Here is a 16215-nt window from a genome sequence, read left to right as displayed (position 1 = left end):
AATTAAAGGATTTACTGTTAATAACAATCTTTTCTTCTAAGGAGAAGCAGTTCATAACAATAATTGTCTGCATTTATGTTCCTGTGTTATTCAACACTTTTGTCTGGGAAGTTTAAACAGCTGTGACAACCTTGCTGTGCTACACATGGTTCACACTGACGTACCCAGCCAGTTATAAGACCAGCTATAGTTGAACCAGGACTCCGAACCAAGGCAGACCTCAACATTTTTTCATATACTCAAATCATTGACAGAAGTGAAACAGAAGATAATGACAGAAAAAATCCCAGAACTGATTGGTTTAACAACGAATCTTCTGAATAGTCAACCAGAAAGTAATGTCCCACATTTTTTCTCCAATGGTTATTTATTTCACACAAGGAAAATTACATACAAAAAAATGTTTTATCTATACATCTTATTTTTCCACGTAATCTTTATTCAGCTGTATGGCCTTCATCCAACAAGGTATGTCCTTGTGGCACCAATCCATGTTCTGGTCATGTAGCCATTTCTTTACTGCGTGTATCACCTCCTCATCATGCTTTTCTACAATTGTTTTCCTTTAATGGCCCAAACAAGTTGAAGTCTGAGGGAGCTACATCATGGCTGTAGGTGGATGAGATAACGCTGTACAACACTGTTTTGCAACATGTTCATAAGTCCTAAGACCTGTGTAGGGCTGAGTGTTGTTATGTTTTATCAAAATATCCCCTCGTTTCTTACAGCACCAAAGTCACCGTAAACACTTAAGTGCAGTTAATGCGTTCGCATAAGCCTCAGAATTAATGCTTATTGTGTCTCTTGGCACATCAATGAGAATCACATCCTAACCATAATAAAACATAGTTATCATGATCTTACTGGTGGAAGCCGTTGCTTTGAATTTTTTCTTCTGTGGAGAGTGAAGGTGATGTCATTCCATCAACTGTGTTTTTGTTTAGTGTTCAAGTTGGTGAACCGAGGTTTCATCACTTGTCACAGTCTGGGACAAGATGACCTCCTCCTCTGCTTCAAAATGTTGCAAAAACTGGGAAAAATGTTTTTATGTTAAATATGTGTTCCGCCATAAGATTGCATAGAACCCATCTTGCACACACTTTTGATTATCCAGAGTGTGGATAATTGCAACAATAGTTCCTCTGCTGAGCCATAATGCATCCATCCTCACAAATGAGAACATCAGCACGCTGCAACATGTAAGGTGTAACAGCCACAAATGGTCTCCTCTATCGAAGCAAATAATTGAGCTACACCAAACTGTCGACTGATGGCCTCACCCTCTATGACCAATGGTCAACTATATTCCTGTTGACAGTAGATGTTTCATAGATTTCATACAAACATTAGTGAATATTCCCCACAGTTTCTTTTACCATAGTGAGAAATTCAATGACATGCTGCTTGTAAAATGTATCACTCACAGATGTCATTTCGAAACACTGGTGAAGCTAAGCTATTTGTTGGAGGAAATATACGTTTTGCATGCACATTCAGGAAACTTCAAAGAATTCATACTCATTGCTTCTCACTCACAAATTGTATTTGGCAGATAAAAGTGGGCCACTACTCTCTGGGGCAACCCTCGTACCTTATTAGGCACAGAAATGTGTAATGCAGTTCACATTCATAAGATGGTATTAAAAAAATGAAAGTACTTACTTTTGAAAACTGAAGCACTCTGTGGAATAGCATCATCTGGAACTATTATTTGAAGGGGTTAAAACATACAGAGAGCACTGTAAGGCAGTTAGCATATGTCATGGTTGAAACATTACAGGCACATGTAATACAAAATTCTCTGTAATCTAACAACAAAGTAGAAATAAAGGCCACAACGAACTGAAATAAATGAAGCATTTATTAAATATAAAAAAAGTACAATATGTGGTATAAATTGCACTTTTTACATAAAACAATACAAATTGCATAAAAACAGCTTTACTTGTCTCAAATCAAACACTTATTTCAGTCAATTACAAAACAGTCAATTACAAAAATCATCATCAAACAATTAACATTAACATAAAATATTCTATATAAAACATATAAACAAAATTTAACAAGAGATAAATTACGAAAACAATAAACTTTTTAAAAATAAATAAGTTATAGCTATTAGAGAATACTGTAGAGGTCCACTGGATCTTTTGTACTGAAAGTAACTTACATTCAACAGATTTTTCACTAAAATCATTCCACTTTAAGTCTTATTTCTATTTCATTAGACAAATGACTACCATTCATGCAGTGAAAATGAAATTTATATTTTGCTTTAATAACTTAAGACAGTGGTTCATCTGATGACCATTTTGATGGTTCACCACAATAGTGAAAAAAGCTTCAATTCACTCTCTCATTTTTTCTTTCCAAGAGATGTATTTCGATCTGCACAACAAAAAGGAAGATGAGAGGATGACTCTTCAAATAACAGCAAAGAAATATATTGAGAGGATAGCAAATTACAAAATAGGAAATAACAATATAAATTCAATCTTTGTAGTACACAGTAATAAAAAGAACAAATTCCTCAGCTTTGTTGTCAGGTAGATCCTTATCATTGTTAAACATACCTTTATCAATTATCCCCAGGAAGTGATTAACCAATTCCAGTCTTTCTGCATTCAGCTGTTTGCAAATTTTGCATAGCTGGCATATCTTTTCACCCCCTTTAATAGCTTGAGTGTTAAAAATTCTTACATCGTCCAGAATTTCACATAAGATGTTGTGATGTGCTTGCCACTGACGAAACATGGCTGTGTTATTCATCTCAATTTCCTTAAGATCAAATGCCATCTGAAAAACCATAAAAAATATTTTTTGATTATTGTCTTCATTTTGAGGTAGGTGTCATGACAGCAGATTATTTTAGTTATAAGAGGTAGTCAAATGTAAATTAGACTCATGGAAAAGTACATAAACTGTTTATTATTTCAAAGATAATTGCCATAACTGTTAATACATCTATCCCACTGAGACACAAGAAGGTCAACACATTCTGGAAACACTGTTTGTGGTTGTCTACAGAACCACAAATGCACCCTGGCATGTACTTCTTCCTACCTATGAAACAAATTGGCACCCACAAATGTCTTTTTTCGGGATCCAAAAATAATGGAAACAGCATGTGGAGAGATCAAGACTGTATGGAGGACATGTAAGAACTTCCCAGTGGAACTTCTGTAGTGGATCCACCTGTGTCCAAGATTGTTTCAACTACCCTTCCATCTGTGAGAACATGCAAGCAGTGTGCTTTTGCCATACCATCTGGCCCATAGCATACCACTGTTTGCAATCAAAATAATTCAATTAGCAATAAGCAATTAAATATTCACTTTTTCTATCTGCTGATGGCATTCCATTTATGCTTCAATTAAGTCACATTAACATTGCTGCACAAACATTATTCCTGCCTACATTCACTCTTTGATTAACAATGTGACATTGAAAAATGACATCAAAGTTTTCAAGTAATACTGACAAATTTTGTTATAAATCATGTCAATATATTGTCCAGAACTAATTAACATCAACTTTTCATAACATTTCTCAACTGATCTAAGTGGAAAAGAAAAACTTAGCCCTTTCTAACTGTAGTACATACACATAAGCAGTAACCAGTTAACACATTACAGTATCTTTGTAGATCATAGAAAACATGTAGCTTCAGTTCACCATACCATTAGTCACAATGCTTGATGGACTCCTGGAGCAAGCAATTACAACATAGGTTTAACCTCAAAACCACCTTGCATCTGAGGTAATTACATAACTGAGATGAATTAATACAGTAAACATATCAAACTGACATCTCCATTCACCAGTGTGCATTATTTTCTTCTTCTTCAAGGAGTAGACTTATAGTCTGTTCCATCCTCATAAAAGTCACCTTTTCCTTGGTCTTCCTGTACCTCTATTTCCTGTAGGTCCGTAGTCTGTTACATGTTGGACTACTCTTTCTGTCTCCATTCTTGGTGGAGCAACATTTTACCGCAGTTAACTGCTTACTTTGCATACTACCCATCAACTATACTGCACCAGTGTCTAGCTACAACTAACTGCTAGTGACTGCAAATCACTTTATGCATTGGTGCAATATTTTACTGCACTTAACTGCTAACTGTGCATACCAGCCACAAACTACACTGTGCCAATGTCTAGCTATGACCTACTACTAGTGACTGCAAATCACTTTATGCACTGCATGATAAGGCAAGAAAAAGGTGCCAACCTATAAGTCGTAGTACATCGCCTACTTTTGTGGTTGAAGACCATGCTCATGTATTTATTGGAGAATTGTTCCCACAGGAGGTGATCAATCATTTACAAACATTAATAATGAAAATAATTTGATGTAAAAGTTTCAAAACTCGATAAATGCAACAGATACAGTTTTTCATAAAATGAGTCTCTGTTTTCTGCTAGATAGATATGCTGGAGCTTTTGTATTTTCATATGACTACTAGATCTCACTTACATTAATACAGCATTGTACTGAAATATATTAAAATTTAACTTTTATAACAGTACATTAAGGTGTGAATTTTCCAGCTTTTTTTCAAAAGTCAATAAATGCTTACAATTACTGTTGGTATCAGTTATCCTGTCTTCTTTAATTCTGTCTATTTTTTCCCCACAGCTAATTTTTTATGTGCTGCATTGGTTATTAAATGCCTGCATTGTTGTATCTTACAAAGCAATTTTTTTAATTTATGGCCTTTGACTTTATTGAGAATACAAACAATAATAATATAAATACAGCGGCACAATACAATAATCGCAGTGATAACTGTTACAAATGTTAGCTTATATTATTATCATCATCAAAACTACATGAAATAAGAAATAAACACTACAAAAAGTATTGCATGTTACAATCACACTGTTGTTGTCCAGTTTTTCCCTTTTACATGTATACATTATTTGTTTACAACATCTTCATAAAACTCCTTTGTATCATCTGGAATATCAAAATACGTTAGCAAGGGACACACATCTTTCTTCTTTTCTTTGCATACCATATTCTGTTTTCGTAAAAGTGTAGATGTTACTACAGTCAGTGGCACAGGCCTAGGGGCGGCACTTTAAGGGGGGGGGGGGGGGGGGCATTTTTTGCTCTGTAATCATTTTAACCTCTTATATTTTTTTAAAAATTACAAAAGGCAAAAATTTTTAATATTGTTAAGCAACTAGCTAGTTTGAATAAGCCTTAAGAATGAAATTCAACAATACGAGCTTGGAATTTTACACGTTACTTAGTGACTGAATGGAAATTTAACATTGGGTTTCTGTCTGGTATCATCTTCATGATTGTTCAAAATACACTCCTGGAAATGGAAAAAAGAACACATTGACACCGGTGTGTCAGACCCACCATACTTGCTCCGGACACTGCGAGAGGGCTGTACAAGCAATGATCACACGCAAGGCACAGTGGACACACCAGGAACCGTGGTGTTGGCCGTCGAATGGCGCTAGCTGTGCAGAATTTGTGCACCGCCGCCGTCAGTGTCAGCCAGTTTGCCGTGGCATACGGAGCTCCATCGCAGTCTTTAACACTGGTAGCATGCCGCGACAGCGTGGACGTGAACCGTATGTGCAGTTGACGGACTTTGAGCGAGGGCGTATAGTGGGCATGCGGGAGGCCGGGTGGACGTACCGCCGAATTGCTCAACACGTGGGGCGTGAGGTCTCCACAGTACATCGATGTTGTCGCCAGTGGTCGACGGAAGGTGCATGTGCCCGTCGATCTGGGACCAGACCGCAGCGACGCACGGATGCACGCCAAGACCGTAGGATATACACTGTACTAGTGCCGACATTGTGCGTGCTCTGTTGCCTGTGTCTATGTGCCTGTGGTTCTGTCAGTGTGATCATGTGATGTATCTGAACCCAGGAATGTGTCAATAAAGTTTCCCCTTCCTGGGACAATGAATTCACGGTGTTCGTATTTCGATTTCCAGGAGTGTATTTTGAGGTAAGCTGTCAGGACGGCAATCTACAATACAGTGTTTGAAATGTTATTAGTCCAAGAATGTCGTCAGCTTCTATTTAACTCTACCAATTTCCACTGTGGAAATACCGGGACCCCTGAAAAGCTGTGATAACTAATCGGTAGTTTCTTACATGTGTGGACCTCAGTATGAAAAACCTGACTCTACTTAAATTTCTTGTAGAAATTATGGGGAAGTATCAAGTCAACCCCACCATTACTGTAATTAATGTGAAAGCTCTGTGGTTTTCAATATCTGAGCTTTGATTTAATGGCACCTGTTTCACAAAACATGTTGATACTGGGAATGTTTTACATTTTGAAATACATAAGCAGAATATCTGATAATGTGTGAAATACAATTCACAACAGTTCAAAAATTTATTTTATTTATTTACTTACTTAGTTACTTTTTCAGTGAAAAAAGAAGAAGAAACCAACTTTTGTTTGTCTCATTTATTGTGCTGCAGCCTGCACGATATCAAAGTTCCCACTCTGTGCAATCTAACAGCACATGGCATTGCAAATTTTATATTAAACTTTTTAACTAGGCTTTTTTTCTTCGAGGAAAGGTTATTTTTATTATATGTTGGAACAAAAGGTGCATTTGCATGTAGATATAACAGCAGTGTTCACACAAATGACAACACACCACATCAACTGCCAACAAGACTACTTAAACTTTGTAGTCTGCCTTCTCTGCCCACAGAAACTGCTAAAATGTTATAAGAATAAGTGAGATAAGAGTCGATCCAGCACACCTCACTGCAAGAAATTGCAAACATTTGCTTTTTAAATTAGAAGGACAGTGCCAAGAATATTCAGAACATATTTGCGTCCCAGCTAAAAATTCTGGCAACGCACGAAACAGAAGCCAAAACAGGGACTGTCCCGTTTTCTTTATGAGGCAAATTCCAGCTGGCAGCTGTGCTTCTACTGTTCACTGATAACAGAGAAAGAGGCGACAATTAAATTAAATTATTTTGCGTTATTGTTCTTTCATAGCACAGCTACATCAAGTAATCCAAGTCGGTCAGTTCATCATTCCGTGTTTAAAGGAAAACTCTGTGTGCTTGTGTGCCGTGTTTAAAGTAAAAAGCTTTGTGCTCAATGTGCGGTTTAGTATGATTGAAACTGGATACAGTAATTCTTTCTTTCTTTTCTTTTACAAACTTTTTGTTTTGTTTTGACTGTTGGTTGACAATTTTTTATGTGCCTTAACATGAACAACAGTGAAAAAAGCAAACATGCTAAATTAAGTGGGGCGGCATTTCAGAAATTATCAAAAGAAAGGTGAGAACAAGAAGATAATGTTCTAAAAATGTTTGGCAGAGTAGCTACATTTTTCACAAAAAATGTCGGTGGTTCCACTTCGAGTTCAAGTAGTGTGGATGATATTTCTGTCACTGCAGCTGTTGTAAAAGAAGTAAATACAGATGAAACAAAAGTTAAAAATGAAGAAAAATTGTTCCCGATTTAAAGTTTCATGAAAAACTAAGCGTCGAGTCAGACATTACAAAAGGAAATAACCTCATTAGTGATGATCCTGCAAAATGGTGTGTCAATAAATCAACAATCAACATTCTCTTACAATGTGGCATTAATCAAAATTGTAACTGTTATTTATCTAATTCAAGAAGATCAATAGGTGATCAAATCAGATATTTGAACAAAAATGTATTTTACCATAAATTTTTAAATGGTGAATCAACTTTGGATCATTTTCTAGTATACTCCTGTAGCAAGGGTGCTGTTTTTTGGGTACCATGTAAATTGTTCGGAGGTAAGGCCGCTATTGCTACTAATGGTATTACAAATTGGAAAAATATTGCTAATATTTTATCTCATCATGAGAATTCACTTGAACACAAAAATTCTGAGTTATCACTTGTTAACAAGGAAAAAAAGTCACTTGCAACAACAGATAATCACTTAGAGTCATATGTTGAGACAGAAAAAATGTACTGGCGCAGTGTGTTGAAAAGGGTGTTTGCACTAGTGAAGATGCTAAAAAGTCATGGACATGTTGAAGGATTCCATTCATTACATAATGGTCAATTTATGATCTCTCTTTCTATATTAGTAGATTCTATTGCAGACATTTCACATATTGATCAATTATCTTTCATATTAAGATATGTGAATGAGAATGGTGCACCTGTTGAACATTTCCTTCTGTTTTTACCAAACCCGGGACACAAGTCTGAAAACTTAGCTGAGGCCCTACTAAAAGTCCTGTCTACAAATTCCATTGATATTACTGACTGTAGAGGCGAGTCACATAACAACGCAAGCAATGTGTCAGGAACTTACACACATTTGCAGGCACGCATTAGAGAGCGAAATTCGAAAGCACATTATGTGCCTTGTCCAGCACATTCTTTGAATTTAGTCAGCACTAGTGTAGCAAGCTGTTGTTGGGAAGCATGTTCATTTTCCAATGTAGTGCAAAACCTTTATAATTTTTTGGTCTGCTTCTACACAGCGCTGGGATAAACTTCTCTCTTTCACGAAACCAGGAAGCAAAATGGTAAAAAGTTTATCAAAAACACGTTGATCAGCAGGAGAGGAAGCGTGTGTAAGTCTATATGAAAACTGGGAGGGCATTATCAATGCCCTCACACATATTGCCAAAAATACGTTTGAAAAACCATTTGTGCGAAATGTGGCTTCAGCTTTATTGAATCAACTCAGGAGACTTGAAACAGTATTCATGATGACGGTTTGGAAGGACATACTACAGAGATTTAATAGTGTAAATCTGAAATTGCAAAGTGTAAATACTGATACTGAAGTAGAACATGAATTATACGAATCACTTGTAGGATTTATCGCATCTGTTTGTGGCATGTTGGACTATTATGAAAATAAATCCATGGAGATTGTGACTGATATAGACTATTAATGCACCTATAAAAGATCACGAAAACACAAACTTCATGATGACAAAGAATCGGACTCTGAAGTTTTTCTGACTGGAAGGGGAAATTTTAAATTTGAAACATTTCTCCCAGTACTCAAAAACTCTTACACCAAATTAGTGAGGAGGAAGGAAAGCTATAGAACACTGTTGGACTCCTCCACACTTTTCAGTAACCTTAAGAACAGTTCACATGACGATATTGCTGAACGTGCAGCAAAATTCCAAGTGTCATACGACACAGATTTAGAGCTTTCCTTCCCTAGTAAATGTGTACATTTCGCAGAACTTTTGAAATCTTCTGAGATTAGTGATATACCTGTCCAAATGATTAAATTTTTACGAAAAGAGAGGTTATATTCCGTGTTTCCGAATGTTGACATTGTTCTTAGAATATTTCTATGCATGGCACTTACAAATTGTTCAGCAGAATGCTTGTTTTCGGCTCTTAAAAGACTGAAATCGTACCTACGTTGTCTGAGGAGACATTGAACATCCTGTCCATTCTTCACATCAAAGCCGACCTCCTAACTGATAACTATCTGAACTCTGAAGATATGATCAATGAGTTTTTTGCCATCAAAGCCAGACGCAATCTTTGCTGACTGGTAAATTTGTTTACTTATTAATATTAGTTTTAAAAATTTAAGATTATAATGTGATTTTTATTATAACTTAGAGCACATTAATTGGATTTACAAACTACATATTACATGTTTATTTACAATTGCCGGTGACAGAACATGGAACTAAACCGTGTTTGCGTGCAGATGTGACCAATGGTGCCCGGCAATACTAAACAATACCCGAATGAACCAGGCCACTCGGTGCTGTACAGTCAAGTCATCTGATACTGTAGTATATTACAACAGCTGCGTATTCTTGGCGTCTGCTAAAATGTATAGTTATCGCGGTAATATACGTTAACAGAGAGTACACTCAGATGAAAAAGTGTTAATAAATAACATAGTTCAGTTCTGTAAATACGTAAAAGTATTGCTAATACCATTAGAAAGAGCTATGGTGAGTGCAGTAGCTGCAGTACAAAACTGTTCAGCCTTACATGGATTAAAGGTATTGCATACACTTATTATGCAGCATCTCACAGACCTTAATGCTTTACACATTAACTATTACATTATAAAACAAATTCGATTCTTCCACACTAGTCGGTAAAATTATGTAATAGCAAATCCAGTTCTGTGTTTGTTCCTCTGTATTTAGTTATTAGTTCATGCTCTGAAATCTCTATTTCTTTTTCATTTCTTACGGTTTCCTATAGATTCACACATTAATGCAGAATGTGTTTTTTTATCTGCTACACATTCAAGTTATTGGATCATAAAACAACAGTTTAATTTTAGTTTTGAACAGATCTATGTGAAAGTATGTATTAATATCTAATTTATGACACATTCACTTCAATTTTTAGATTGTAACACAACTTTTTTATTTTCATTTTCAACAGTTTCATGTAAAAGAACATATTAAAAGTGCATGTGTAACAAAAATCCGTTGTCTCCTACATGCTCTGCTGAATTTTTGGGCTATAAAAGAAAAGTTATTTTCCTTGTGTTCATTCCTGTTGTCTTTTGACAGAAGAATGTGTTAATACAATGCAGATTTAAGTTTGTTTTATCTGCTGCTATACACTAAATACAGTTCATGAACCATATTACATTTTGATTGAGCATGACTAGACTGCTGACTCATCTTTCAGAACAATGAATAGCAGAGTACGGAAACAGCTCACAGCACTCCCACCCAAAACGGCAATTGTAAAGTGATCAGGTAATAGTTACTATTTAAAACTTTTTTTTTTTTTGGGGGGGGGGGGGGGGGGTTGGGGGGGCTAGATGTGCATATAATATGGTGTGCCTGAGGGTGCAAAATTTTTAAATCTGCCACTGAGTCCTGTTGGATGGAGTGGTTGCTTTCAACCCAGGATGTCAACTTGTACTGGACCTCCAGAGTATGTATCACTTACTGACACATGGTGGCTCTCCGTGCAATTTTTTTTTTTTATCATACTTAATAGCAATAGCTACTTCCTTATGAACCCTTCCTATTGTGTTGCCTCCTTTCCTTTCCTTTGGAAACCACCTTCCTTCATGGAACCTGCTTGCCTTTGACATACCACTTATTTATTGGAAAGTGGCAGCAGAAAGAGGCACTATTTCATCATTCTTTTTCTACTAGCACTTAACTGTCACTGTTTTCTTCCTTGTTGCATTCTGGGTGTCCATTACTCTGTGCCGAGGTGAAGAAATAGTAAGAAATTTGAACAGAAATTTATCTTGATCTATTTTATCTATATGATGTCATGGGTTGATGAAGTTGATAAATGCCTTCATAGCAGAGATCAGTAGCTCTGCATTTTTTAATTCCTTTAGCTTTAGAAGGAGAAACCTCAAATCCATGATCGCATTTAATGATAATTTCTTTTATACACTTCTTGCTTTACACTTCAGGTTGGTGTAAGCTTTTCTTGAATTTGGATTTTCTTCCATTGGAACATTCTTTGATCTATATGGCGTTTCCAGAATCACAAGAATCATCATCCATTCTTCTTCCACTTGCGAAACTTCTTTGTAGACGTACACCTGAGTGTCAAGTGAATATTTGTCTAAAACTAAACTACAGGTGTGACACCGACACTGTGGTCTGGTTGCAACCCTATTCCCACCAGTAAACATTGTTACGGCACCAAGTAACAATGCTCACAGCAACCACTATACTCCATTATAGTTTACTACTTGATGCAACAAGAGACAATAGGGAGCAATTATATTGCATTTGTTGACTTTTGCTGTAACTGTAGGTATGCATATATCATGTTTTACTAAAACCTTGTGATATGGAGTGTTCATACATACAGCAGTAGTCAACTTTTGCTAAAACTTGGTTCAGGGGTTGATGTAAAAGGCCAACAATATGGCATTACCATGTCTAACTCAATTTTGAAATTTTCTGCATATAGCGAGTTTTGAAAAAATGCTCCTCAATATCAATAGTTAATCATTGGTTTCATAGTAAAAGTATACAAAGACTAATCAATATTAAATTATGGATGTATAATCAAAATTTTGTGTTATTATGTCATAATACACTCCTGGAAATGGAAAAAAGAACACATTGACACCGGTGTGTCAGACCCACCATACTTGCTCCGGACACTGCGAGAGGGCTGTACAAGCAACGATCATATGCACGGCACAGCGAACACATCAGGAACCGCGGTGTTGGCCGTCGAATGGCGCTAGTTGCGCAGCATTTGTACACCGCCGCCGTCAGTGTGAGCTAGTTTGCCGTGGCATACGGAGCTCCATCGCAGTCTTTAACACTGGTAGCATGCCGCGACAGCGTGGACGTGAACCGTATGTGCAGTTGACGGACTTTGAGCGAGGGCGTATAGTGGGCATGCGGGAGGCCGGGTGGACGTACCGCCGAATTGCTCAACACGTGGGGCGTGAGGTCTCCACAGTACATCGATGTTGTCGCCAGTGGTCGACGGAAGGTGCGCGTGCCCGTCGACCTGGGACCAGACCGCAGCGACGCACGGATGCATGCCAAGACTGTAGGATCCTACGCAGTGCCGTAGGGGACCGCACCGCCACTTCCCAGCAAATTAGGGACACTGTTGCTCCTGGGGTATCGGCGAGGACCATTCGCAACCGTCTCCATGAAGCTGGGCTACGGTCCCGCACACCGTTAGGCCGTCTTCCGCTCACGCCCCAACATCGTGCAGCCCGCCTCCAGTGGTGCCGCGACAGGCGTGAATGGAGGGTCGAATGGAGACGTGTCGTCTTCAGCGATGAGAGTCGCTTCTGCCTTGGTGCCAATGATGGTCATATGCGTGTTTGGCGCCGTACAGGTGAGCGCCACAATCAGGACTGCATACGACCGAGGCACACAGGGCCAACACCCGGCATCATGGTGTGGGGAGCGATCTCCTACACTGGCCGTACACCTCTGGTGATCGTCGAGGGGACACTGAATAGTGCACGGTACATCCAAACCGTCATCGAACCCATCGTTCTACCATTCCTAGACCGGCAAGGGAACTTGCTGTTCCAACAGGAGAATGCACGTCCGCATGTATCCCGTGCCACCCAACGTGCTCTAGAAGGTGTTAGTCAACTACCCTGGCCAGCAAGATCTCCGGATCTGTCCCCCGTTGAGCATGTTTGCGACTGGATGAAGCGTCGTCTCGCGCGGTCTGCACGTCCAGCACGAACGCTGGTCCAACTGAGGCGCCAGGTGGAAATGGCATGGCAAGCCGTTCCACAGGACTACATCCAGCATCTCTACGATCGTCTCCATGGGAGAATAGCAGCCTGCATTGCTGTGAAAGGTGGATATACACTGTACTAGTGCCGACATTGTGCATGCTCTGTTGCCTGTGTCTATGTGCCTGTGGTTCTGTCAGTGTGATCATGTGATGTATCTGACCCCAGGAATGTGTCAATAAAGTTTCCCCTTCCTGGGACAATGAATTCACGGTGTTCGTATTTCAATTTCCAGGAGTGTATTTCACAAGTTCAGCAAATCACCTGCCAGTTCAGTGCAGGACAACTGGTAATCAGCAAAATTATCCACAACCACCACCTCATTATCTGGTTCAAAACCCATCCCAGCATACATCAGACAGTACAGAAATTAGCATGGACACCTACCAGCAATACTGGAGGTTTAAATTATGGAAAAAAGGCTGCATGGATTGATAAGTCACAAGACCAGTTGGTATAATACATTAATTCCATGTTAGAAGTACAATGGTGGGCAAAATTGAAGGACAAAACTAACTTTCACACGATGAGTCACTGTCAAGAGCACAGTTTGATGAAATTTGGACAATACATAGAAAAATTTCTTACAGTATACCAAAGAAGGTAACTGAAAGAATTATACAATGAGACAAATAGAAATGGCACTTTTATTAAAGACAAAAATTGCAATGAGTTCACTGCAATTAACGATGGTCCCCTGGACATTACAAAAGGTGAGAAAGGGTTCTTAATAGGGTGTGTGATCACCACAGGCATAATTGCATGCTCTCATGCTGGCCACAAGGTTAATAAGGAGTTATTGTGGTAGGACATTCCCTTCCTCTACCAACACACTTTACAACTACTGGATAGTCTTTGGTGCATGTGGACATACTGTACTACATCTCTGCACAGCATCCCACATATGCTCAATGGGATTTAAGTGAAGAGAATGGGCAGGCCAGTCCATTTGCTAAATATCCTTTTGTTCCAAGAGCTCCTCCGCATGTGCTGCCACATGCACATAGTTATCTGTAAAAATGAAGTCAGGGCCAAATGCACCCAAAAAGAGATGGACATGGGGAAGGAGTACTGTGCCACAATAAGGTTCACTGGGCAGTGTACTCTGTTCAAAGGTCAGGATATCAGTGTGCCCACGCAACATTAAGGGCACACCCCCCCTCCCTCCCTCACCATAAAACCTGGACCACCAAAATGATAATTTTCGACAATGTTTCTGGCTTCATTACGCATTCCATGTGAAGGTACATCCAGAGTCACTATTCAGATTGAATTAACTCTCATCTGAGAGGAGCATGCAACCCCACTCCCTGTTGGACTACTCCCTATGCTCAGGGCACCACTGCAAACAGTGTCACCAGTGTGTGGGTCTCATTGGATCACATTGTACTGATTGTCTGGCGAAGAGATCATCTCCATGTAGTTATTTTGTCACTGTGGAGCATGATATTGCATGCCTTGCAGTCCTGTTAAATGTAGTTCCAACTGCACCCACTCTCTGGTCTGGGTCCCTTCTTGCAGCAGTCATCTGCTACTGTAGCAGACCGTGACTGACCACTACTTCTCCCTTTGGACAGTAGTGCCCACAATTCGGAATGCTACCCACGAACAAAAACAATGCTATGAGCAATACCAAACTCCTCGGCCACTCTTGTCATACTTTATTCTAATTCTTCTCCCTCTCCCCTGATGATTTTTCCCCATGTGAAATGATCAAAACATTGTTTCCTGTATATGTTGTAATGAAGAACACCAGCACAGTATACCATAACTGCTCACTGATTGACACACACTATCTTTACCCGTTCCTTCAACTGCCTCCTGTTACAGAGCCAACCCCATTCAGCATTACAGTTGCACTGACATGCCATGTGACACCAAACTTTCTGTACATGACTGGGTGACCTATGGCAACTTCCTCCTGCACTTTCATTCATTTCCCCCAAGTATTTAATATGTTATGTTACTTTATCTACCTCATCCTTAAGTTCTGCAGAGCAGGGTTCGTTGTAAGCCATATGATGCAATGCACCCAACTTGCCAATAGGGCATCACACCGACTGGTAATGGAGGTTTCTTGTGTAGAAGACATTTATACGGCATGAAATGAGGTACCCTGATATTCATACAATTGGTTTACAGTGGTAAATAGTACAGGAACATACTGTTCCATCAAGGATAACTGGGTCACTAAAGCACCCACAGCCAATCAGTACTTTCAGTACAATGCACCTAGCTACCCAGTTCATTACTCGCAAATTTTTTCAGTACAGTAAACACTGTAGATATGAGGATGCTTGGCATTCCAAATATTCTAACGATGATCCTGTTGAGCACATCTGATATACTGTTATATGCTCCTTGGACCCAGCTTTGCCAAATCTTGAGCTGGAGACAGGCTAAATGATCATGGGTCAATATGGCTCCTCAACACTTCTAGTGTCCTTTGGAACCAATGCCACGAAATGTTTCACCCCTCATCTGAGCGAAAGGGGATTTTACAAATTTCCATATAAGTATGGCTAATTCAACTACTTGTGGATATAAGACTAGTGTAAAAATAACTGGCTATCCTGATTGGCTGACAACACACATCAGGAACTAATGATAGGTTGGGCACATACAAGGACAATAAAATGGTCTAGATCTGGTACCAGGCAGTCACACAACCCTCCATCGCTGACACAGGTCTCCGCAGTGAAGTGGTGCATATGTACTAGTCGGTTGTTGGCGTTGTCACAATACGCTAGATCAAAGCTACAGAAGGGCAGAAAGGAGTTACCCATTTGGAACTGCCAACGACAACACTGCGTACGAAGCTGTCCAATTTGTTGGGATATTGAGACAGACTATTCAACTCGTATACAAGAGGTGGCATGCCACTCGCAGATGAGTATCTCGGCTTAAGAATGGCTGAAATGGCTCTGAGCACTATGGGACTTAACGGCGTAAGAATGGTAGTCTTAAAAAGATCCTAGTCAACAAAAACCCGAGACAACTGTCACACCTTACCA

At 39.1% G+C, this 16215-nt stretch overlaps 1 protein-coding gene across 1 annotated transcript in view; it reads right to left on the bottom strand.

The window, feature by feature from the left end:
• Positions 1–1840: 1840 nt before the first annotated feature.
• Positions 1841–16215, bottom strand: part of LOC126299484 (uncharacterized) — a 66820-nt gene continuing 52445 nt past the window's right edge. The window contains exons 7-8 of the mRNA XM_049991421.1: positions 2574–2796; positions 1841–2388 (exon numbers count right to left, since the gene is read on the bottom strand). Coding sequence (XP_049847378.1) covers positions 2357–2388; positions 2574–2796 — 255 coding nt within the window. The 3' untranslated portion in view covers positions 1841–2356. The remainder of the gene's footprint in view (positions 2389–2573; positions 2797–16215) is intronic.

This window comes from Schistocerca gregaria, chromosome X (assembly GCF_023897955.1).
Source record: "Schistocerca gregaria isolate iqSchGreg1 chromosome X, iqSchGreg1.2, whole genome shotgun sequence".
Taxonomy (NCBI): domain Eukaryota; kingdom Metazoa; phylum Arthropoda; class Insecta; order Orthoptera; family Acrididae; genus Schistocerca; species Schistocerca gregaria.
This window is presented reverse-complemented; position numbering and strand designations above follow the sequence as displayed.